Raw genomic sequence first — 25,315 nt, 5'->3', positions numbered from 1 at the left:
TAGAGGGTGGGCTGCAGCAGCCCAGACGGTTGCAGAGCGGCGGGATCGATCACAGACACCCAGTTGGGGAAATTGAAATGAAAGCCACATGGGGCAGAGGCGAGCTCAGTCTGCACCTGCCCTCCCCGTCCCAGGCCCTCTGACCCTTCCCAGGCTCATTCCGGCACTGCCCGAGGGCTCTGAGGCGGGAGCTTCCTGAGGGTTGAAGGAGCTGCAGTCCGTTCAGCTGCCGGAGAAGCCGCCCAGAGGAGAAACACCGAGAACCAGCTGCGAGGGCCCTTTAAATGGCCAAGCCCCACCCCTGAGCCTGCCCTGCCGGGAAGTGATCCCTAGGGCTGGGCTACGGAGTTTCCCCCTCCGAGGGGTCTCAGACGGCGGGCACTCTTCCGGGTACTTCGTACTGGTCCCAAAGCCCCCCAAACCCCTGGTGGGGCCTTGTGTCCCCCCAGGCTCTCCGAGCCCCGACCGGCCTTCTAGCACTGCTTGCTTCTGCTGGGGCAGGTAAGACCTCTCGGAGCCTGAGGAGGAAGAAGGTGGGTGGAGGCTTACCTTTGGGAGGTTTTACTTTCCTTGTTGGATTTTTTCCCCCACTGCATTTTGAAGTAAAGGTAGGTCAACTTGTTACCTTGCCTTCACTTCCCGACCCCCCAAAATCTCAGGCCTCTCCACTTCAGGCTCCCACATCAGAAGTAAGGACAGAGGAAACTTGGGGCCATTCAGACTCCGTCCTGGGTCCCTGCCGCCGGCCTCTGCTGCTTCCTCCCCCGGGGCCCCTGGCTCTGGCCTGTTCTCTTGAGCTTTTAGAGTGTGATTCCTGCCCACCCCCAGATCCTTCATCTCTGCCAAATGTTGAGGCTTTACTATTGCCTCACTTAAGGCTATGCCAGCCGTGGCCCTTGCGGACCATGTGGGAAGTGGTTAGCATAGCAATCTTAAGGTAGGCTTGACTTCTAGAAGGTGTGGAGGTTGGTGAGCAAAGTTCTTTTTCTCTTTGGGAGGGTGAAAGGAAGAAATGCAAAACTCCTTTGGGCCCTGCCAGCCTGTGATTGTGAAGATCTTAGGGCTGGCCCTCCAGGAATGAAATCTGGAGGGATGGGGGATGGTGGTTGTGGTAGATGTGCCTGTGCCCCGAGGGGACCTTGGGTTGTGAGGAGAAAGCCGCTGTTACACGGAGTGCCAGCTCAAGTGCTCCCTGGGAGCTCCTGCCTGTTTCCACCCTTGGCATGCAGGGCGCCCAGCCTGACGGGAGGCGGGGGGGGGGGGGGGGGGGGGGGGGGCGTGTGTGTGAAGCTTTCCAGGTGGGGTCGGAGCTGATAGAGTGGATGGCCGAGGAACGGCCTGAGGGGTCCAAGGTAACTCGGGCCTCCTGGTGGGATGGAGGCTGCCCCCCCAAACCCCTCCCCTTGCAGAAAGTGCTCACCTGTGAAATGCCTATCTCCTAGAGAATACCCAGCCCCACCCAGGTCAGAAGTGCGTGTTCTGGGTTTAGAACCTTCCCTTTCTGCCTGAGAAGCCAGGCTACTTCCTGGTTTGAGAGCTCTGCAGACAGGGTAATGGGTGGATTTCTGACCCTGTTCTTTGATCATTGTGTGATCCTGAGTGAAGTTCCTTAACTTCTAGGGTTAGATGGATCAATTAAGGGCACTTAACACAACACCTGGCACAGTTTATGTCCTTGATAAGTGGGAGCTGTTATTTGGGGGCTCTTGCCAAAGATACACGTTCTGGAGTCTCTCCCCCAGAAACTGGTGCAGCGGGTCTGGGCGAGGCCTTGGAATCAGCATGTGCAGGAGCCACACTCTCAGCTGGGTCCTATGATGGAGTGAGTTTAGAAAACGGTCTCGATCGGGGGTTCTGAAGCCTGGTTCCTGGGTCACTTCTCAACTAGGCAATCTTTGCCTTCGATGATGAGCGTTAATTGGCAGCATCCAGGAGGTAGAATGAAGATAGGACAAGCAGCATTCCAAGCTGCCAAAACTGTTCTGTCCCCAGTGAAGCCACCAAGCCCCTCCTCCTCCCACAAGGTAGTTGGACTGGAGCTCAGCGAAGGAAGGAGCTGCTTCCTCTTTCATAGGAAGAAAAGTTCCTAAAGCTTTGCTCTTAAACGTGATTGCTGAGACAAAGCCTCAGAAATGTCCCTTCTAGTCCCCTAAAGCTGGAAATAATTTCCCTAAACTAAGCCAGTGTGTAAACAGCTTCGGTGCAATCCCTGAGTAATGGGACTCTTGCATTCTCCAAACAAAGTGTAGAATGTTTACAATCAGGGAAACTGCAAAGATGAGCCCCTGTTTACGCTGAACGTCATGTACATTGTCCTAAACCTGAACTTGATAGAGGTGATGGTGGCAGGCTGAGTCACCGGCCTCCCCTGCACCTTCCAGCCTGCTCGGGGCAGGGGGCTTGTGTTGGCGAGGGGGCAGGAGGAGAATAACCAAATGCCCTGCCCCTGAGGAGCAGTCTAATCTGAGCTCCTCTTTATTCTCTCTCCTGCCAGCCACCTTTGATCTCCCCTGCACTAGACACATCCTGTGGCCACTAATCTCTTCAAGCCCAGGAAACAGTCACTCTTCTTTCCACTTCTCAGTCTAGGACACTCCGGCTCAGAGCTAGCAAGTGGCCCAAGAGCATGACAGAGCTCATCCTTGCCGGGTATTAGTCAGTGGGAGAGCTTTTAAATATAGCAATGCTCCGGGCGCCTGGTGGCTCAGTCTGTCGAGCATCCAACTCTTTTTTTAAAAAGATATAGTTTTAGAGCGAGAGAGCCTGTGGACATGGGGGAGGGGAAGGAGTAGGGGCAGAGTCTGGGGAGAGAACCCCAGGCAGACTCCGCACTGAGCATTGAGCCCGACGCATTGCCCCATCTCATGACCCTGAGATCGTGACTGGAGCTGAAATCAAGAGTTGGCTGCTTACCTGATGGAGCCCCCCAGGCGCCCCTAGCATCCAACTCATGATCTCAGCTCAGGTCTTGATCTTAGGGTCATGAGGTCAAGCCCTGTGTTGGGCCCCATGCTGGGTGTAGAGCCTGCTGGTGGCTGTGGGGGCAGGGGAGGCAATGCTTCACCCCACCCCACCCCCCTGATGTCAGAATCCCCAGAGATCAGTGGTTTTCAAAGACCTCCAGGTGATTCTCAAGTACAGCCAGGACTGAGAGTGGCTGCTTGAGGCCAGAGCTGCTGGTACTCTAATGTGCGCCCAAATCACTAGGGATCTAGTTAAAATGCTGGCGGATTCAACAGCCCTTGAGTGAGGCCCGAGAATCCCCCTCACTAACAAGCTTCAGGTTAGGCCGACAGTGCTCTCCGCAGACCAGCACACAGTAAGAAATAAGAAAGCTGGTCCCTGGGGCACCTGCTTTTAGAATCACTGTGCCAGGCACTCACATGAGGTTGACCCTGAAGATATGTGACTGGTAGTGACCAAAGAAACTCATGAAGTTTTGCTGTAGTGTTAAGAACCGCCTCTCAACTCGAGGATGAACCCTACTTCTGCTTATAGCTTGTTTTGTTCTCTGCCCCGCCACCCATTACCTTGCTCTTTTCTTCGTGGATGTGGTGCAGTGTCCGAGACTTTGGGCAAGAGTTGACTGGCTCTTGCAGGAGTCTCATGACCCTTGAGGGACGTGTGATCAGGCAACGCTGTGCATGTGCCAGGAAAGCAGATGAGGGGGCAGATCCTGGAAGCAGGCACCAAAGGGAGGCCTGGGTGGATTTGGAGTATGGCGGTCAAACCCAGGTGCTGGGCAGGAACTTCCAAAGGTCAACACAATCCTTGACCGTTGTTTTTGGAGGGTCCTGATATATTGGGAAGAAAATGTTCTGACTGTACACGTCATCTGGTAAACCACAAAAGTCTAAATCTGGGACTTGTCATAAACATGTTGCCTAAGTTGGGTGGTTTCCCTGATTCCCAGGAGAGGCCTTACCTCAAGGCTCCCTTCTGCAGGTGACAAAAGGAAAAGAGCAAAGTCTGTTCCTGGGTGAAGAGCAGGTGGTCTAGGTGGAAGGCACAGCCATAGGGCATGGTGGGTTAAGACAGGGTCCTGGTACTGAAACAAGGCCTTGGCTTTGGAACAAGGCAGAAGCCCAGGCAGATCAGCTGGGAGGCAGACTCTCAGCTGACTCGCTGAGCTAGGCGAGACTCTCAGCCCCGCTGACTGGACCCAGCTGGGGTGACAGATGGTGGAGAGGCCTCAGCCGTAGGGAGTGGGGGATTGTCCAAAAAGGAGTCACTGGACGCTGTTCCTGGGGCCTGCTTCCCAGCCCTGCGTGGCCTTCTAGAGTTCAGATCTTCCCTGGGGGGGCCTCATGGAGCCCTGTCCACCCCTCCATTTATAGCCCTGGCCCTTCCTCTCCCCCATCTGGCTTCCTGGCCAGGCTTCCACCCTGCAGAGAGCTTGGCAGAGGAAGAGCTTGAAAAGGCTTCACTTGGCTGTCAGATGCCCCTTCTTTGCTATTCTTTTAGCCCCACAGCTGGGGTGACAGGAGACCTGCCACCTTTCTGACCAGTCAACAAGGGGGTGGGGGCGGTGGTTAAGGCCAGGTGGCATAGGGAGCCTCTGGTGCTAGGCCACATCCCCCGATTAAGGGAGCTGAGCCTCAGGCTCTTCCTGCCTCAGCAGTAAGCCACACAGTGCTTCTGAAGAGCTGGGCTTTGTTCCAGCTGCTTTATGATGACCTCAGTCCTCATAACTTGGGTAGATGCCCTCTCCGTTCTCAGTTTATAGCCCTGGGAAACGGGTATAGGGAGGGCAACAGAATTGTCTGAGGTTACCCATCCAGTAAAGGATCCTGGGGGCTCTTCAGGGGCTTCATCAGGGAGCAACTTTGGAAGCACAGCTGGGAGGGCCTGGGCGGTAGACCGGAAGGAACAGGAAGGTCCAGGTGAGAGTGGGGACGAGAGTCAAACATTACCTGAACACAACAGAAGGGGGAGCTCTGATGTTAGAAAAGCGACTCCTACAAATTAAGGGAAATTAACTTCACATAAAAAGGAGCCACAGAAAAGTATCAAGGTCAAATCCCATACACAGTTGCAAGAGAGAGCAGAACATTCCTTTGATGTCCAAAAGCGGACCGGGAAAAGAGGTCAAAACTGTAGCCTTTCAAAATGAGGTAAGACATTAAGGTGGGAAATCAGAACGGTAAGCATGGGCAGTCTGGCTGACTCCGGGCCCCTAATCACTGTCCCATGCTGCCCCGGGAGAAGGACGGAACCAGCCATTCCATCGGGATTCTCATCCCGATGGTACCACTAATTTGCTGGGTGGCCCTGAATGATGCAGAGTCCCTGTCTGGGACTCTATCTGGGGTCAACCAGCCTTATTTGGCTACCTTCATCAAAATGTAATACTCCTCGGTTACACTAGTCACATTTCAAGTATTCAGTAGCCACACATGGCCAGCCCAAAGAGCACAGGTTTAGAAGATGTCCATCATTAGAGTTCTGTTGGATGATGCTGAGGTAGAGGATTTGAAGCAGGTGATGTGAGTGCAGCGGCCCAGGTGTAGGACAGCAGGGACAACAGGTGCAGAGTGTGGTAAGCAGGGAAGCTTGTGTCCCATCCAAAGGGAGGAGCTGAGACTTGGCTCTATCCAGTTCTGCTAGGCGGGAGCAGAGGGTGTGGCTTCTCATTCTTCAAGAGAAGCAGCAGTCAGGAGTCTGAAAACTCGTAATTGCTAAACAAAAAAAGAAATTTTACAGATTGTGTAAATGAAGCAAAACTCTTGGGCCTTGCCTCGGTTCTGTAATTTTGTGACTTCTGCCTATTTCTCCTGTGGCAAGCCACTCCCTCCCTGCTTCCCCTTTTCTCACTCAGGTTGGAGGTTGGGTGAATGGTCCAGTAGGGGAGGTGTCCCTCCTTTCTGGTGGTGGCTTCAAAAATGTCTGACTGAAGTCTCAGAGGACAAGGCTTTGAGTCCCCTAGCAAACTTGGTTCCCCTTGTGTGACTCCAAGGGATAGGTTGTCCAAAGTCCAAGGCATGCTGGAGGCAGGGATGGGGTTTAGGTGTGACCTCCTTGAACAGGCCAAGCATGGATCAGAACCACCCAGGATTCAGAAGCAGGTAGGATGGCGGTGGGTGGGATATGTACTCATTTATTCCCTTTCCCTTCCCACCCGACTTACAACTGCAGGAAACCAAAAGTGGCAAGAGACCAGAGAGAACTGGGGAGGAAAGGACGAGACTAATTTGGTGTTTCTAATCCAGCTGATTCTTTGGAGTCCCAGTTCTGCAGGGGATCCCTCCCTTGAGAGGTGGCCCACGTCTGAACAGTATATCCTAGATTGCTTAAAGCGTGCGTGTGCGTGCGTGCAGGGGGAGGTGCAGACAAAGATTGTGCAAATGTTCTTGGGCTGTGGGCTAACATTTCAGTACAGCTGGGGCCTCGGGATCCCCTCAAATAAAGGAGCCTGCGTCCTTGGAGCCAGTTCTCAGCAGGGTCTGGATGGGCTGCGTTGCCCTGAGTGGGGAGAAGAAAGGCAGAGGCCGGCGCGGGATGTTACAGGGCAAAATGACGTGAACTGGAGGAGGAAGGGCCCCTTCCCTCATCCCCGGTCGGGCCTCAGGCTCCTGCCTGCCTTTGCCAGGCCCCCTGTGCTCATCTTGTTGTATCCGCTCCCCACCTGTCTGTCAGCCTGCTGCCCGGGCCACAGGAGTCACCATGGCAACCGAAGAGTCCATCATCCGCATCCCCCCGTACCACTACATCCACGTGCTGGACCAGAACAGCAACGTGTCCCATGTGGAGGTCGGGCCAAAGACTTACATCCGGCAAGACAATGAGAGGTGGGTGCTGGGGGACTGGGCCGTGGGGTGCCTGTTCGTCTGGCTGGCTCGATCGTCCATCTCCTTCCTGCCCCAGGAGGGGTTGGCCGTGGCATGGGTGATGGGGAGCTTTCTCTCCCGTTCAGTGTCCCCCTCAGAAGTGGGAACAGGGGCCCCCTGGGTCCTCACGCTGCTTCTTACCACCCTCCAACAGGGTCCTGTTTGCCCCCTTGCGCATGGTGACTGTCCCTCCACGCCATTACTGCACGGTGGCCAACCCCGTGTCCCGGGACCCTCAGGGCTCTGTGCTGTTCGATGTCACGGGGCAAGTCCGGCTCCGCCACGCTGACCTAGAGATCCGGCTGACCCAGGACCCCTTCCCCCTGTACCCGGGGGAGGTGCTAGAAAAGGTACCTGGCTTGCTTCCTCCATGACCGTTCGTCCTTGTTCCCTGGGCTCTGCACTGCCTTCCCGAGGGAAACCAAGTGGGGCTGTGGGAGGGGGCGGGGGCGACATCTGCTGGATCTCACCAAGGACAGAGTTCTTGCTTCCTCCACCTGCCTCTCACCAACCCCAACCCCCTTCCTCCTCACATGTCCACGACAGACTTGCCCCTCCTCTTGAGAGCTGTCAGCCATCTCCCCACCTGACCTTCCAGGCTCCAGAGCCTGCTAGAAGCTCCTGACCAGTTTGGTGCTAAATGACTTTGCCCAGAGTGAGCATTCCGTTCACTCAAACGGTGCCAGACACTGGTGGGCAGTGCCCACGGTGGTGGACGAGACGAGGCCCGGGCTCTGACGCCGGTGACTGCCCCTCGGGAAGGCATCACAGGCCTGCGCTCCTGGCCGGGCCCTTGTCCGCGTTGCCCTCAGGCCCTGGGCCCGAGCAAGTGGGCATCTGCCTTTATGTCCTTAACGGTTCTGCCTTTACCTCCTCACCAGTTTATACTGGTTTACTCTGGGCGCCTCCACTAACCAGTGCTTCTTGTTCCCAGAAGCCTCCAGGCACCACCCAGGGAGCTTTGAGACCTGCCTGCCCACTAAGTGGCAGCCACCTGGGGAGAGAAGTGTGTGCGTGTGAGATAGAAAGTGCTGACGAGTAATTAGAATGTTAACCCTTGAGGAATCTGAGTGAGGAGCCTCCGGGAATTCTTTGTACTATTCTTGCAACTTCTGTGTAAGTCGGAAACTGTCAAAAGCTAAAAAATCTCCATACCCAGGTCCTCCCACAGATCAGCTCAGCTCAGCCCCCCTCTGGGTGGGGAGCAGTGTGTGTGTCGGGGGGTGGTCATCAGCACCAGTGTCTAAAGCTCCCTAGGATCCCCAGCCCACCGCTGCCCGTTCTCTCACACCCCACATCCTCCAGGCCAAAGGGCAGGGCCTCTCCCTCCTCAGAGACCAATGCCATGGAGACATTCCCTTTTTACTCTGGCCCCTCTCTGCCCACATGGCTTCTTTCCAGGTCTCCACTGAGGTGACCCCTGGCGCTGTCCTCCCTCCTCCTCCCCTTTTGACTCCTGGGAGCCTCACTAATGTCCTTACAATGACCCTGTCCATGACTTGGCTTTCTTGACCTCAACTCTGACCCTTGCCTCTTCCGTTCTGCTTCAGCCCCTCCCAGTGCCCTGTCCACTGAGGACTTGGTTATACTCCCACCTGGCCCACCTTGGAAATTCAACCCCAACCTCCTCACCATCAGCCCCCCTTTCCTGGGTCCTCATGGCCCCTCAGGGCTTTTCATTCTGTCTTCTGTCCCGTCTCTCAGATTCTTCTCTTCCTCGTCTCTTTCCTACTCCAACTGGAGCTAGTCATTTTAACAGTCTCTTGTGTGCAGGACCCGTGGCAAAGCCCGGTCCTGGCTCGGTGTGACCCCCTCACCCGTCCTTTCAGTTCTCAAACTCAGGAGGGGTTTCCTAGCCTTGGGGACAGATCCACCAAGACGACAGGATTACAAGTAGCTGATGGGTTAAGCGGTTCTTTCCAACCCAACCCAAGCCCTGTTCAGTGGTTCTCTTCCTTCCTAACCACTTTCTCTCTACTTCTCTCTGCATGCCTCTAAATATTTATAATTTTCTGCTCTCTCCCTATTTTTTTAAGATTTTATTTATTTGAGAGCGAGCATCCATGAGCAGGGGAGGAGGAGAGGGAGAAGCAGACTCCCCACTAAGCAGGGGGCTCTAGGACAAGGCAGGGGCTCGAGCCCAGGACTCCAGGGTCATGACCTGAGCTGAAGGCAGACACTTAACCAACTGAGCCACCCAGGCGCCCTCTTCCTGTTTTCTATCCTCACTGGAACAAATTTGTTGTATACTTAGAAGTCAAGGCCATCTGGCAGGCTCTGGGTCTGTGTCCCCTTCCCTTACTTGATATCTGTGCTTTTCTCCTCTCTACCTGCTGGAGCCTCCATCAACTGGGCCCTGGAACCTGGCTCATCATTCTGTATCTCTTTTTATTTAAATTTTAATTCCAATGTAATTAACATACAGTATTACATTATATAGTGATTGGACAACTCTATGCATGACTCAGTGCTCATCACAGTAAGTGCACTCTCAATCCCCTTTACCTAATCCCCCCCCACACACACCTCCACTCTGGTGACCATCAGTTTGTTCTCTATAGTTAAGAGTCTGTTTCTTGGTTTGTCTTTTTTTTTTTTTTTTAAGATTTTTTTTTATTTATTTATTTGAGAGAGAGAGAATGAGAGATAGAGAGCACGAGAGGGGAGAGGGTCGAGGGAGAAGCAGACTCCCCGCTGAGCAGGGAGCCCGATGCGGGACTCGATCCCGGGACTCCAGGATCATGACCTGAGCCGAAGGCAGTCGCTTAACCAACTGAGCCACCCAGGCGCCCTCTATCAGTTTCTTAAATTCCACATATAAGTGAAATCATAGGGTATTTGTCTTTCTGACTTGTTTTGCTTAGCATTATACTCTCTAGATCCATCCACATCATTGCAAATGGCAAGATTTCATTATTTTTTATGGCTGAGTAATATTCCATTGTATATATGTACCCCACCTTCTTTATCCTTTCCTTTATTGGTGGACACTTGGGCTGCCTCCATAACTTCGCTGTTACAAATAATGCTGCAATAAACATTGGGGTGCACATATCCTTTCGAATGAGTGTTTTCATATTCTTTGGGTAAATACCCAGTAGTGTGATTACTGGATCTTAGGGCGGTTCTATTTTTAATTTTTTGAGGACCCTCCATACTGTTCTCCAGAGTGGCTGCACCAGTTTGCATTTTCCCACCAACAATGCACGAGAGTTCCTTTTTCTCTACATCGTTGCCGACACGTATTGTTTCTTGTGTTTTTGACTTTAGCCATTCTGACAGGTGTGAAGTGATATCTCATTGTGGTTTTGATTTGTATTTCCCTGATGATGGATGTTGAGAATCTTTTCATGTGTCTTTTGGCCATCTGGATGTCTTTGGAGAAATGTCTGTTCATGTCTTCTGCCCATTTTTAATTGGATTACTTTTTGGTGTTGAGTTGTATAAACTCTTTATGTATTTTGGATGTCGGATATGTCATTTGCAAACATCTTCTCCCATTCTGTAGGTTGTGTTTTAGTCATGTTGGTTGTTTTCTTCACTATGCAGAGGCTTTTTATTTTGATGTAGTCCCGATAGGTTAGTTTTGCTTTCTTCTCTTGTCTCAGGAGATATATCTAGAAAAATGTTGCTACAGCCAATGTCAGAGATATTACTGTCTGTGCTCTCTTCTAGGGTTGTTATGGTTTCAGGTCTCACATTTAGTTCCTTAATCCATTTTTGAGTTAATTTTTGTGTAAGAAAGTGGCGCAGTTTCATTCTTTTGCATGTAGCTGTCCAGTTTTCCCAACACCGTCTGTTGAAAAGACTTTTTCCCATTGCATGTTCTTGCCTCCTTTGTCGAAGATTAATTGACCGTATAATTATGGCTTTATTTCCGGGCTCTCTATTCTGTATCATTGATCTACGTGTCTATTTTGGTGCCGGTACCATGCGATTCTGATCACTACAGCTCTTACAAGAGCTGGGCTCCATCCCAGGACCCTGAGATCCTGACCTAAGCCAAAGCCAGATGCTTAACCGACTGAGCCACCCAGGTGCCCCTGCCTGTGTAGTTTGAATGAACTTCTGCACGCTGGTGCATAAGTCTTATTTGTCATACGTAATCCCATATGATGTACGCAAGCTCAGCCATTCTCCTCTTGAGTTTCTTTTAGGGTGTTTCCAATTTATAAGGGAAAACAGTTTTGCCACAAATGTACTTGTCTGTGTGTCCTGGTGCATGCTAAGGTTTGCTGCTTTTCAGGAGTAGAAAATATTGGGGGGCCTGGCTGGCTCTCAGCCAGTATGACTTGACTTTGATCTCAGGGTCAAGAGTTCAAGCCCTTCATTGGGCATGGAGCCTACTTAAAATTTAAAAACAAAAAAACAAAAAAACTTTTTTTTTTTTTTTTTATTGGACAGAGCACAAGCAGTGGGGAAGGCAGAGGGAGAGGGAGAAGCAGGCTCTCAGCTGAGTGAGGAGCCCGATGCAGGGCTTGGTCCCAGGACCCTGAGATCACGACCTGAGCTGAAGGCAGATGCTTAACGACTGAGCCACCCAGGTGCCCCAAAAGTAGAAACTCTTAAGAATTGCTGGATCCCAGGATATGCACACTAAATTTAAAAGTATGAACCTTTATGAGTGGCCCTGTGAATTCGATTTCTAGTTTTGTACTGCGTTTTCTTTCCTTTCTTACGTACTCTTTGATAACCCTTTACTTGATGTCCTCTACCCCATTTCCTCATAAGCCCTTGCATCTGGCCCCCACCCACCCCCCTCCACTGAGCTCGCTTTGGCAAAGCCCCAAGGCCTCCTAACTGCAGCCCCTGTGGACATTCTGTGTCTCGTGGGCCTTCTTAGCCACAACTACTGTCGACCCGCCCTCTTATTAAAACTTGTCTTTTTTCTCCCACCGCGCCCCTGCTAAAACTTGTCTTCCTGTTTCACTCTGTGGATGTCTCTTTCCATCTTCTTAGATGTCTCACCCTCTTCCCCTCTCCCCTCTGCCTTCAGATTCTGTCCTGAACCTCCTGCATGCCCTTCCGTGCTCTCGTGCCCTTAAGCGCTCTGTCGAGGTTGGAGCCACCTAGCTCAGTACCATCACTGGGAGCTGCCAAGTCCCTAGAGCCCCTAGCTGCCTGTAGAAAGCCCTCTCCTGGGCATCGCACAGCCGCCTCCTCCTGGACGTGCAAACCTGCTACTTTCCCTTCCCCCTGGAACTGTTCTTCTCCCACATTCCCAATTGCACATGATACTGCTGGGTGCCTAGTCACCCGAGCTGGAAGCCTGCAGTGATGCAGGGGACGAACTGGAAGGAGACAAAAGTGGCAGGTGGAGACCAGTTAGATCTTTCCATCATTCAGGTGAGAGATATTGGCAGCTCAGACGAGGGAAATGGCCATGATAGAAAAAGGCAGAGCTTGCTTTTGATGGAACAGGTAGCAAGTGACGCTAGAGTAGATGTGGGAGGTGACAAACCCGCTGGCCTACATGTTCCTTCCAGAACACGTACCATTTCCTCCTCCTCCCACACCTCTGTATCAGAAGCCAACTCTTCTTCTGAGCCCCAGCTCAAATGCCACTTCCAGGGGGACTTTTCTAACTTCCTTTGAGCTTTTGCAGCCTCTCTGCCTCCCACCCCCCGCACCCCCGACACTGTCCACAGTCTGCTTGCAGAGAAGGGTCTGTATCTGTCTTGTCACCTGCTGGAACTTGCAATCCACGAAGCTGGGGCAAGCCTGCCCCTGCCACAGCCAGCTGGGTGCTGTGTACATTGAAGGCGCACAAGGAAGGGCTTGCCTGCCCAGTGAGCCTCCAACCCCGTGTGTGGTCAGCGGGGAGAGTGGGGTTACCTGACCTTCTCCACCCCAGGCCACTAAGAGTGGCAGGCAGCCTTCACCAAGACTGGGGTTCCAGTCCTGATCCCGTTCTTACTTGTTGTGGGACCTCGGGCACGTCTCTTAGCCTCTGTGAGGCTCTCTTTGCTTGCTCTCCTGCCTCCCTCAGACCAAAGACCAAGTGAAGTCCTACTCATAGAAACATTTCTACAGACTTCTAAAAGGTTTGGGTACTTGTTGCCAGGTGCCCCTTCCCGATGAAGGGAGATGTGATGGCTGCCGTCCAACGGCTGTCTTGTGACCATGAAGCAACCCTGACAACCACACCACGTGCCCAGAGCGTGCCTCTTAGAGCTGTTCAAACTTCCCACTTCTTACAGTTTGTAGAGGGCCCTCGTGCACACGAGGCCTTGAGGCGTTTCCCCGCCCAGATTTGTAGTTCAGAACCAATTCTAAGCACTTTCTCCAGAGCAATGTGTGTCCTTGGCTCATTGGCAGTGCGTCCACTTGCTTTCTCAACGATCTTCGTTCTTCAGACCAGATGGCTTTGGGACCACCCCTACCTTGTACATTCCACTTGGGGGCTTATCTGGGGACATGGGAAGGTTGCTGCTGTAGCCTCTGACCTCCAAGGTATCGGGTTTGACTCCTGGGGTCACAGTACTGAATGTCCCATGGCCTCCCTTCTCCCCCTGTTAGGACATCACCCCCCTGCAGGTGGTTCTGCCCAACACTGCCCTCCATCTTAAGGCGTTGCTGGATTATGAGGATAAGAACGGAGACAAGGTGGTAGCAGGAGATGAGTGGCTATTTGAAGGGCCTGGTAAGTTCCTTGCATTGGCCGGAGTCCAGGTCCAAGACTCCCTGCCTTTCTATTACAGCTTTGATAACCTGCTGGTCTTCAACCTTTGCCTCCCCTTCCCTTCCCAGGCACCTATATCCCCCGGAAGGAGGTGGAGGTCTTGGAGATCATTCAGGCTACAGTCATCAAGCAGAACCAGGCCCTGCGGCTGAGGGCCCGCAAGGAGTGCTGGGACCGGGAGGGCAAGGAGAGGGTGACAGGTGGGGTCGATGAGGGGTGCTGATGGGGGTGGGCGGGCCGTGCCTTGCCTGCAGGGGTGGGGATGGCCATTTGCAGCCTGAGAGGAAGTGCTTCCCTGGTATCTCTTAGAAGCTTCTGGGGGCCGCCCACGGCTGCTTTCCCCACCCCAGCTTCATGCCAGCTGTACCCTGACCCTGTGATCATGAACACGCTGACATGGCTTTACCGGGGGTGGGGGATGGGCAGCAGTCATGTCTGCTTCTAGATCAACAACGCACGTGTTCGTATACAACTAGCAATTGTATTTGGCCCGTGTGATGTTCAGTCTGTTCCAGGTGTGGTTCAAAATGCTTTACAAATGGGAACTCACTGAGTCCCCGAACAACCTCGGGGCCCTGCAATTCCCGTTCTCCATATGACCTCACTGAGGCACGGAAGTGAGGTTACTTGCCGGGGGTTAAGGCGAGCAAGGGCCAGGCTGTGGCCAGGCACTCTTGCTTCTCCAAGAAAGTAGACCGTATCTCCAACTCTCTTAGAGGCAGTTCTGCCAGTTTCAGGGGAAGGGAAAAAGTTGGTCTTTGGAGCTCAGAGAAGGCGTGGCAGCAGCTTGGGCCCTTGGACGGCTTTCCTTATTGTCCTGGGTAGGGGTTGGTTTTCCTCTGGCCTCAGAAAAAAATTAATATCTGCCCTGTCAGGCCCTGGAGCCTGAGGGGGTGGAATCTCACCTGCAGAGCCCGGCGGGTGCCCTGCTGTCTAGGCTGGGAGCAGGCTGGGTGCCCTTTGACCCTCCCCTCTCCACCCTTGGCCCAGGAGAAGAATGGCTGGTCCGCGCCGTGGGCGCATATCTCCCAGCAGTGTTCGAGGAGGTTCTGGATTTGGTGGATGCTGTGATCCTCACAGAAAAGGTCTGTGCTCTTGGGGGTGGAGGGACCCTGGAGGAGGCCTCACTCCTAGTGGCAGAGACCGTGAAAGTAGAGGAGAAGCAATATTTCTGGGGCCACTAACAGAAAATTGTGGAGGTCAGCTCCCTGAGGAGTCTCCTGGGTCCTCTGAGAGGATTCCAAAGTCCTCCTGGGCTGGTAGAGACTGACATCCCGGCCCGGGAGCACTCAGTGGCCAGTGGGGCCCCCAGGTCCCCTGGGGAAATTGGAGGTCAGTTTCCTCAAATGCCCCGACATCTCGTCCCACAGACGGCCCTGCACCTCCGGGCTCGGCAGAACTTTCGAGACTTGAGAGGCGTGAGCCGCCGCACCGGGGAGGAGTGGCTGGTGACCGTGCAGGACACGGAGGCCCATGTGCCAGATGTCTGTGAGGAGGTGCTGGGGATTGTGCCCATCACCACCTTGGGCCCCCACAACTACTGTGTGATTCTCGACCCGGTCGGACCGGATGGCAAGAACCAGCTGGGGCAAAAGCGTGTGGTCAAGGTAAATACCTCCAGCTCTCGGGGGAGGCTGAATGCCCTGGAGGGGCGTGCGGCCCTGGGACCACTCCCTTCCCTCCTCGCACCCCAGGTACACATTTAGAAGCCTCAAGCTTGTTCTGGTTCCCTCTGGGACTTTGCACACCTAGTTCTGTCTTTTGTGTCACTGTCCTGTTGATCTCCCTGAGGCCCCCAACTTCAGTTTACACACGGTCTCTTCTGGGAGCACCTCTCGGGCCCTGTCCATGCCTGCCGTCCGGGAACCTTTGTCCTCCTCCTGCACAAAACAAACGTCTTGGTTTACCCTTCTCGCCACCCCTGTCTCACCCTTCTCCTAATGACGCACTGGCCTGTCGGGGATTGGCACACTTTGCTGTGGAGGACCGTAGATATTTCAGGCTTCATGAGCGGTGTGTTTCTCTTAAGACCACTCAACTGTGCCGTTGGAGCGAAAGCCTAGACAGCTTGTACATGAACGAGTGCCTCTGTGTTCCTGTAACATTTTGCTTCCATCTGTCGGCGGATGAATGGCTAACAAATCGTGGCCTGTCCACACAATGGAGTATCCTTCAGCTGTAAAAAGAAACGAACGCGTACTGATGCTCGTGTACGAATGATCGTGTACTAACACCTGCTGCAGCATGGATCAACAAATACTGTGCTAAGCAAAAGAGGCCACGCATAAAGGACCACATATTGCACAATTCCATTTATATAAAATGTCCCAGATGGGTAAATCCATAGCGATAGAATATAGATGAGTGGTTACAGTTGAGTGGGGATGGACGGACATTAGCTGCTGTTTAGTATGGGGTTTTTCAGGTAATGAAAATGCCCTGAGGTTGGATCATAGTGACGACTGGACAACTCTGTGGATAGCCCAAAACAACTGACCTGTATACCTTATTTATTTACTTATTTTTAAGATTTTATTTTTAAGTAACCTCTACACCCAACATGGGGCTCGAACTCAAACCCCAGATCGAGAGTTGCAGGCTCCACTGACTGAACCAGCCTGGCACCTCTGAATTGTATACTTTATTTTTTTTTTTTTTTAAGATTTTATTTATTTGTCAGCACAAGCAGGGGGAGCAGCAGGCAGAGGGAGAAGCAGGCTCCCCGCTGAGCAGGGAGCCCGATGCGGGACTCGATCCCAGGATCCTGAGATCATGACCTGAGCCGAAGGGCAGACTCTTAACTGACTGAGCCACCCAGGCTTCCATACTTTAATTTTTAACTTCTTTTTTTAAAGATTTTATTTATTTGAGGGCGCCTGGGTGGCTCAGTTGGTTAAGTGACTGCCTTCGGCTCAGGTCATGATCCTGGAGTCCCGGGATCGAGTCCCACATCGGGCTCCCTGCTCAGCAGGGAGTCTGCTTCTCCCTCTGACCCTCTTCCCTCTCGTGCTCTCTATCTCTCATTCTCTCTCTCTCAAATAAATAAATAAAAATCTTTAAAAAAAAAAAAAAAAAGATTTTATTTATTTGAAAGAGAGAGAGAGCATGAGCGGTGGGGGGGAGGGGCGGAGAGAGAGGGACAAGCAGACTCCCCTCTGAGCAGGGAGCCTGATGTGGGACTTGATTCCAGAGCCGAGGGCAGACGCTTAACCGACTGAGCCACCCAGATACTCCTGAATTGTATACTTTATTTTTTTCCCTTTTTAAAAATTTAAATTCAATTAACATATAATGTATTACTGGTTTCAGAAGTAGAGGTCAGTGATTTGAATTGTATACTTTAAATGAACAAATTTTATGGCATATAGATTATATCTCAAACATTTAGTTAAAAAAGACAGATTTGGCCCAACGATGGAGTCTGCCAATGTCCAGACTACACCATTCTAAGAAAACAAGGCCTGGGAGAAACAGCAACAGAACGTTCTTTCTTAATCCTTGAGCCTGTGAGGGTCCCGGTCATGACCGTGTACAGACTTCATCAAGGGCAGGCTCGACCAGATGAGGTCTGTAGGCATTTGTAGAGAGCCTCCTGGTCCAGACGACGCCTCACTGCATTACAGTGGGAATGTGGGCTCCTGTTGTCAGCACAAGCCTGTGGCCGCAGGAGGTGCTGTCAGGGGCACAATCCTGGGTGGCGACCGCTCCTAACCCCGTGTCTCTCCACCAGGGCGAGAAGTCCTTTTTCCTCCAGCCTGGAGAGCGACTGGAACGAGGCATCCAGGATGTATATGTGCTGTCAGAGCATCAGGGACTGCTGCTGAGGGCCCTGCAGCCCCTGGAGGAGGGAGAAGAAGGAGAGAAGGTCTCCCACCAGGCTGGGGACCGCTGGCTCATCCGCGGACCCCTGGAGTACGTGCCCTCTGCCAAGGTGGAGGTGGTGGAGGAGCGTCAGGCCATCCCTCTGGATGAGAATGAGGGCATCTACGTGCAGGATGTCAAGACTGGAAGGGTAATGGCTGAGGGATGGGCACCATCACCGCAGTGTGGCCACGTGGTGGCTTGCGTGGGGCCGACGGGGAGAGGTGCATGGTGGAGACAGGGGAGGGGACTTCAACAGCCTTGATGGTGGCATCTGAGCTGGCCGGCTGCTGGTATGAGGGCATTCTGTGGAGTATTTGCCTTCCTTTTCTCTTTCTTTTTAGAACAGGGAGTGGCGGAGGGAGAGGGGGAGAGAGAATCTTAAGCAGTCCCCACCCAGTGCAGAGCCCATCGCAGGGCTCGATCTCACGACCTGAGATCATGACCTGAGCCAAAGTCAAGAGTCAGATGCTTAGCCGACTGAGCCACCCAGGCACCCCATTAAACAGCTCACTTTAAAATTGAGAAACCACCGAGGGCAAAGATGAGCCAGGTTTTAGGATGGGGGCCTCTGGCCCGAGGATAAAGGTCTGACTAGGGAGTGGCCTAGGAACGGCAAGAATCAACCTCCTCTCCCATGCGTTTATCCTGGTGGAATCCTTCCTCTTTGCCCCCTCATCTGAAGCCTTGACCTTGGTTTGACCTAGGACCACATCTCTGACCTCTTTAAGAATCCTACCAAGAAGTAGGGCTTGGAATCCTAGGAAATGTTAGTGGACATTACCTATTTCCTAGGATCGACTGCCTCTGTCCCTAGGATGCCCTTCAAGTTGCCCCAAGAAGGAAAATTCCAGAAGAAATATGATCGAACCCTTAATTAACCACATGCCAGGTTCTCTGCACTAGACACAGGAGAGGTCCTTTATTCCTCAACCCTGGGAGGTAGCCGGCAGCGGGTCCATTCTGCGGACATGGACCTAACGCACGGCTGTTTGCCCCAGATGACCGAGCCAGCAGACGGTGCATCCGAGCGCAGCCCCGTTCCAGAGACCGAGCCCAGCCAAGTGCTCTACTGTTCCCCACCCCACCCCCCGCCCCCAGGATAGCAGCCCCTGTTTCGGGATAGCTGGCTGGGTCCTTCTCCCTTTTACCTTCCCAGGTGACGTCCCCTGTCATCCTCTCTCAAGGTACGTGCTGTGATTGGAAGCACCTACATGCTGACCCAGGACGAAGTCCTGTGGGAGAAAGAGCTGCCTCCAGGGGTGGAGGAGCTGCTGAACAAGGGGCAGGACCCCCTGGCAGACAGGGGCGAGAGGGAGACATCCAAGACCCCTCAGCCCGCCACTGTCCGGAACAAGACCCGTGTGGTCAGCTACCGGGTCCCTCACAACGCAGCCGTGCAGGTGTATGACTACCGGGAGAAGGAAGCTCGGTGAGTGGCCTGTGTGTGTGTGGGGGTGGGGTCCCGAGGTGGGACAGGTGACTGTTGGGGGTGGGGTCCCGAGGTGGGACAGGTGACTGTCGGGGGGTGGGGTCCCGAGGTGGGACAGGTGACTGTCGGGGAGGGGGGGTCCCGAGGTGGGACAGGTGACTGTCGGGGAGGGGGGTCCCGAGGTGGGACAGGTGACTGTCGGGGAGGGGGGTCCCGAGGTGGGACAGGTGACTGTCGGGAAGGGGGGGTCCCGAGGTGGGACAGGTGACTGTCAGGGGTGGGGCGAGCGAGGTTGGGGGGGGGTGAGAGGCCAGCTCTGCTGGGGGCGGCGAGCTGGGAGGGGCCAGTGGGGGTTGAGGTGGGACAGGTGCCTGGGGGAGATGAGGGGCTCTCCATGTGTCTGACTCCCGGCTCCCTCTGCAGTGTGGTCTTTGGGCCCGAGCTGGTGTCACTGGGTCCTGAAGAGCAGTTCACCGTGTTGTCCCTCTCGGCCGGGAGGCCCAAGCGTCCCCACGCTCGCCGTGCGCTCTGCCTGCTGCTCGGGCCTGACTTCTTCACAGATGTCATCACCATCGAAACCGCGGACCATGCCAGGCTGCAGCTGCAGCTCGCCTACAACTGGTGAGGGGTGGGGAGGGACCGCAAGGACGGACGCTGCCTGCCACCGTGCTGGGCCCGTCGTGGGGGCAGGATGCCCGACTCTGCCATAGCCAAGGAGGAAAGCCAGTCTGATGCCCAAAGAGGGGGGTGACAGGAAGGTGCAGACACCCCTGCTGGGAGCAGGATTTGGGGGACATGGCTGGAGGAAACCCCCAGCTAAACTCAGCATGTGTCCAGCCAACCACATAAGGGCAAGGTTCTACAAACGTCGGCCAGACCCGCCCCGTCGGAGTGGGCACGTGTGGGCACGTGTCACCGGCACGCGCTCCGGGGCTCGCTGCCTGGGTCCCGGCCCTGCCGTTTGCTAGCTGTGCACCTGGGCAAGCGACTCGGTGCTTTCCTCAGTTTCCCAATATGTAAAATGAGAACAGCAACCGTCCACCTCCCAGGGCTCCCAGGGCTGTTGAAAGGGCACGGTGAGGTTATAGCAGTGCCCTGCACGTAGTTAGAGCTGGAGTGGAAGCTAGGCTCCACCTCAGCCACCTCTTGGCCGAGTGACCAGGACTATGACAGAGGCAGATGGGCGCGGACATTTCGGGTGCACGACAGCTAAGGGCATAGGCCATGGAGCCACGCTGCCTGCCACATATCACGTGACTTTGGGTCTGTCCCTTCACCTCCCTGGGCCTCTATTTCCTCGTCTGTGAGAGGGGATAACGCTCATCCCCACCTCCCAGGGTGGCTGAGAGAATTAAATGGGACCTCACCTGGGTGCTTGGTGGGGAGTAATTCTCACTCTCTGTTGAGAGAGACCCTGGCCGGTCACGGAGGGTGGGCGTCCGAGTCCTTTTCCGAGACGACAGAGTTGCTGTGTCCTGGAGGAAAATGGCTTCCCTGTTCTGGGCCTCGCTGCTCACAGGCACTTCGATGTAAGTGACCGGAAGGACCCTAAAGAGACAGCCAAGCTCTTCTCGGTGCCGGACTTCGTGGGTGATGCCTGCAAGGCCATCGCGTCCCGGGTGCGGGGGGCCGTGGCCTCCGTCACCTTCGATGACTTCCACAAGAACTCCGCCCGCATCATTCGCATGGCTGTCTTTGGCTTTGAGACCCTGGAAACCAAGGGGCCAGACAGCAGGGCCCTGCCCCAGCCCCGGGACCGGGCCATCTTCCCCCAAAACGGACTGGTGGTCAGCAGCGTGGACGTGCAGTCGGTGGAGCCCGTGGACCAGAGGACCCGGGATGCCCTCCAGCGCAGTGTCCAGCTGGCCATCGAGATCACCACCAACTCCCAGGAGGCAGCTGCTAAGTAAGTGAGGCCTGGGGAGGGGGCGGCGCTGCCCATGATGCCCACCGTGGGCCAAACCTCTCCACAGTCCCTCTCTCAGCCCACTGCCGGGACCTGGGTGACCTGGCATCCCCCCACGGTCGCCTGCTCTCTCCCTTAGCAGATAGTGTGGTCCCTTTAAAGGACGACCATGTGCCATCCTGTGCTAGAACCCAAACTCGCTTCTGTGGCCTTCCAGGCACCCAGGGGTCCAGCCCTGCCACCCCCACCTCACCTTCCAGCCTCTCGCCAGGCTCACGTGCTCCGATCCCACCAGCTCCTTTCTGCCCCTCGTTGGCACAGCTGGGTTCCCACCGTAGGGCCGTCTGCCCTGGCTCTTCCCTCTGCCCAGAATGCTCTTCCCCTAGGGTATTCTCCTCCTCTGGCCTCAGCCTGAAGCTCCTTGCAGAGCCCCTTCCTGCCCCAACTGAAACCGAGCCCAATGCTCAGCCATGCTGTCCCTTCACCCATTCTCGGGGAGCTTGTCACTGTCAGAAATCAACCGTGTTCATTTGTTTCTCCTGACTGGAAGGCCAGTTATGTGAAAGCAGGGGCCTTGGTCATGGCCGCGTCCCCGCCCACGCCGAGAGTCGCACCAGGCTTGCCGCGTGCGCGCACCCTTCTGCTTCCCTTTGTGGGTTGAGTGCCGCCCGCGGGCGCCCAGCAGATGGGTGGGCCCTGCCCTTGTTGGAGTTCCTGCTGGAGTTCTGACCCCACACCAGCATCTTCCTGTCCCCTGTCCCCTGTTCCATCCAGGCACGAGGCTCAGAGGCTTGAGCAAGAAGCCCGCGGCCGGCTTGAGAGGCAGAAGATCTTGGACCAGTCCGAAGCTGAAAAAGCTCGCAGGGAACTCTTGGAGCTGGAGGCTCTGAGGTGGGTTGAGAACCAGAGGAAAAGAGCGCCAGGCCTCAGAAAAATCGTGGGTGGAGGGAGTGGGGCGCGCATGACACCTGCTGCGGCATTAGCCGGGGCGTTGGGGGGGGCGGGCAGAGGGAGAAAGGCTTTCTCCTGGGTGTCCCCTGACTGTCCCCCACCACCCCCCAGCACCGCCGTGGAGAGCACGGGGACTGCCAAGGCGGAGGCCGAGTCCCGTGCAGAGGCCCTGCGCATCGAGGGAGAAGGCTCCGTTCTGCAGGCCAAGCTGAAAGCAGAGGCCTTGGCCATTGAGACGGTGAGTCAAGGGGTGATGCCTGTGGGAGGGCGGGGCCTTGGGGTCTGGAAGAGGCCCCATCACTGCAGTCCCTGAGGATGTGTAGGATGCCAGGTATCTGAATGTAAAGCCCTAATTATTTATTTGGAGAAAGTGGGAGTGGGGGGAGGGGGAGAAGGGCAGAGGGAGAGAATGAATCTTTTTTTCTCCCCATTTAAAAAAAATTTTTATTTAAATTCAATTAACATATTATTTCAGGGGTATAGGTCTGTGATTCCTCAGTCTTATATAACGCCCAGAGCTCTCCACAACCCATACCCTTCTCAGTGTCCATCGCCAGTTACCCCATCCCTCCACCTTCATCCCCTCCAGCAACCCTCAGTTTGTTTCCCAAGATTAAGAGTGTCTTTTGGTTTGTCTCCCTCTCTGGTTTTGTTTTCATCTTTTCCTCTCTTCCCCTGTGATCCTCTGCCTTGTTTCTTAAATCCCACATATCAGTGAGATCGTGTGATAATTGTCTTTCTCTGATTGACTTATTTCACTTAGCATAACACCCTCTGGTTCCCTTCACAGAGAGAGAGACTCTTAAGCAGGCTCCATGCACAGCTGGGAGCCCCACACAGGGCTTGATCTCACAACCCAGATATCATGACCTGAGCTGAAATCAAGAGTCAGATGCTTAACCAACTGAGGCACCCAGGCGCCCCTGTAAAGCCCTACTTAAATACTTTGTGGTTTATAAATTCCTTTGCCCTGTATCTATTCACTTAATAATCTTCTACCACCTCCCCCCAGGCGGGTATTATGACCTCCATCCTGTGTGTGATATTCGTGCAAATGTTGGCGGCTTTGTGCTAACTATCGTATTGTCTTACGCACATGGTCTTATTTAATGCTTGAAATCCCACTAAGGGGGTAAGTATTATCTCCGGATGACAGCTGAGGAAACCAAGGCTTAGATTAAGGACTCCCACAGGTCACTAGCTTAAAAGGTAGCCCCGCCAGGATCCACAGCCAATTGACTAGCAGTTTGCAATTCCATGCCTTGGGCCTCTGTTCCCTCAGGCCTGCTGGCTAGGGGGACTTGCTGGGCAGTTCCCAGGGGCCACACAAAGGAAAGAATGCTGCGTGTTCCCCTCTTCCAGGAGGCTGAGCTCCAGCGGGTACAGAAAGTGCGAGAGCTAGAACTGGTGTACGCCCGGGCCCAGCTGGAGCTGGAGGTGAGCAAGGCCCAGCAGCTGGCTGAGGTGGAGGTGAAGAAGTTCAAGCAGATGACAGAAGCCCTGGGCCCCAGTACCATCAGGGACCTCGCAGTGGCGGGCCCAGAGATGCAGGTGAGAGTGGGGAGGGTGCAGGGGAGTGTGTATGTCTTGGGACCATACTTGCAACCAGGAAGGCAGCACTGGGGGGTGGCAGATGTACCTGGAGTGATGTTGGGGGCAGAGGGGTGAGGGGAGGTGGAGATGGGACTGTCCTGTATCCCGTGTCCGGTGTCCTCTGTCGGGCACTGCACTAGCTTCAGCAGGGAGCTGCAGCCCCCGGGGCGGATGGTAAGCAGCTGGGCCACCAGTCTGGCCAGTGCTTTGAAGGAAGTGGCTTAGGGTGATGCCGGGTGGCTTAGGGAGAGCCACTCTGAGGAGGGGCTACTTGAGGTCGATGTAGAGTTGACAGGAGCTTCCTGGGAGAGGGTCCAAGGGCCCAGACACAGAGAACAAAACTCAGTGTGCTCAGGCACAGAAAGGACTGGATGGCCGCAACCTAGGGTGGCACGGTGAGCGGATGGAGGCAGGACAGGGCAGCCGGGCCTCCAGGCATCCTGCGCCCTGGCGAAACCTTCAGGCTCCCCTCGTGCTCCTTGCTTGTTACCCCTGATTCCCCCGGTAAGGACAGCTTGTGTGGCAGCTGCAGTGGCAGATCCATGCGGATGGTGGCCTAGGAGCCAAGAGAAAGGGACAAGGGCCTGACTCTACCTTCTCGCTCCCCTCTTGCTCTTCCAGGTAAAACTGCTCCAGAGCCTGGGCCTGAAATCAACCCTCATCACCGATGGCTCCACTCCCATCAACCTCTTCAACACAGCCTTAGGTCTGCTGGGGCTTGGGTCTGAGGCCCTGCACCCGGCCCAGAAGGCGACCGGCGTGCCGGGCCCCCGGGAGGGCTTGCTTCTCCAGTCCGCTCCCGCCCCTCAGGCCCCTGGGGGCAACCATGTCATGCCTTAGCTCCCTGCTGCACTCATGAATAAAACACTTCTGGGCATTGAAGCAACTGGGGGTCTGCATCACAGGGGAGCTTAAGGGATAACCCTGAAATCTCAAGGTAGCTACTAGAGACTGTCCTGTGTTGGCTGGGGAGGAAACTGAGGCAGGGAGAAGAACTCCCTGAAGTCACACTGCTAGGAATGTGACCCCACAGTCTTAATGGCCAGACTGTCTTTTGGCAGTCAGTCCTCTCGGACCCCAGGCTGGGAGAGGACACCCCAGGGGAGAGAATGGCGCCTGCCTAGCCGCCACCCCCCCAATAGCTCCTGCACTGGCAGCATCTCTTCTCGCTGCTACGTCCTCCAGCAGCCTGCCCTCCCCACCCACCCCTGCAGCATCGCCCCCTGCTCCCCGCCCCCCAGCACTTGGGAGGCTGCCTGTGGCGCCACCTGCTGGTCACACTGCACACCCGGCGGACCTGAGCACTTGTCCTTCCGCGGGAACTGGAGCGCGTCCCTGGGCTTGCGGCTTGGGCTCTGCGGGAGCAGACGGAGGGAGGCGTCCCCACAACCAGGGCAGAGCCCTTTCTTGGGGAACGATCCGGGCAGGATCAAATGCTCCTCCACAAGAGGAGGCTGCATGGATGCTTTGTGTTGGGGTCTTACTCCTCTTCCTGCACCGAGGCTGACCCCACCAGCCCCGTCTCGCTCTGAGTTGCACTGCCTTCATGTGCCAGAGGCTTGGCTCCACTCAGGGCCCGCTGGAGGCTGACGGGCTGACTGCGGAGCCCGCAGCACTTGGTGGGGCTGGCTCTGGGTTGAACAAACAGGCAAGGGAGTCAGCCTGGCCTGCCCTGCTTCCGACTGACTGTCCTGCATCTTCCCTTGAGAAGTAATTAACGTGTGCAGGTACCAGATGCTCATGGCCAAGGGCCTCTGGGGATAGCAGACAGCAAGCAAGGTTGTCCTGGGTGGGCATGTTCCTTCCCGAGGCTGTCCTTTGACCTTGCCCCAACTAATAATCATCCCACCTCTGAAACGTGGGCCCCTGCTGCCTCCCCTTCCCAAACCATTCCTCCAACTCAAGGCTTCAGTGACCTTGACCCCAACCACCCTCTCAACATTGACACCCACCCTTTCAGTTCAGTCTTGCCCTGTGTTCCAGGTGATTGACCAAAAACCTCCCTCCTTAACTCCACCTCTCCCCTTCCCCCCACCCCCCGGGGTGCCTAGCCCCTCCCTTCT

The 25,315-nt window shown here is 54.8% G+C and overlaps 1 protein-coding gene across 1 annotated transcript; it reads left to right on the top strand.

Moving 5' to 3' along the window:
- The first annotated feature begins 362 nt into the window (after nucleotides 1-362).
- Nucleotides 363-24,134, top strand: LOC113931813 (major vault protein). The gene is made up of 15 exons (XM_035721966.1): nucleotides 363-501; nucleotides 6,637-6,788; nucleotides 6,982-7,177; nucleotides 13,347-13,470; nucleotides 13,578-13,709; nucleotides 14,500-14,594; nucleotides 14,880-15,116; nucleotides 17,240-17,521; nucleotides 18,558-18,802; nucleotides 19,226-19,423; nucleotides 20,322-20,708; nucleotides 21,483-21,599; nucleotides 21,771-21,897; nucleotides 23,022-23,210; nucleotides 23,874-24,134. Exons 2-15 carry the CDS (start codon nucleotides 6,664-6,666, stop codon nucleotides 24,090-24,092), a joined length of 2,673 nt encoding a protein of 890 aa, XP_035577859.1. The 5' UTR covers nucleotides 363-501; nucleotides 6,637-6,663; the 3' UTR covers nucleotides 24,093-24,134.
- Nucleotides 24,135-25,315: the final 1,181 nt, after the last annotated feature.

This window comes from Zalophus californianus, chromosome 10, assembly GCF_009762305.2.
Source record: "Zalophus californianus isolate mZalCal1 chromosome 10, mZalCal1.pri.v2, whole genome shotgun sequence".
NCBI lineage: Eukaryota > Metazoa > Chordata > Mammalia > Carnivora > Otariidae > Zalophus > Zalophus californianus.
The sequence above is the reverse complement of the archived record's forward strand: the minus strand, read 5'-3'. Positions and strand labels throughout refer to the sequence as shown.

Bases quoted from the DNA above. Each gene is read 5' to 3' on its own strand.
- LOC113931813 (XM_035721966.1), top strand. From the start codon at position 6,664: ATGGCAACCGAAGAGTCCATCATCCGCATCCCCCCGTACCACTACATC. The intron at 15,117-17,239 runs GTAAATACCTCC...TCTCTCCACCAG, and splicing joins GGCAAAAGCGTGTGGTCAAG to GGCGAGAAGTCCTTTTTCCT. The intron at 20,709-21,482 runs GTAAGTGAGGCC...TGTTCCATCCAG, and splicing joins TCCCAGGAGGCAGCTGCTAA to GCACGAGGCTCAGAGGCTTG.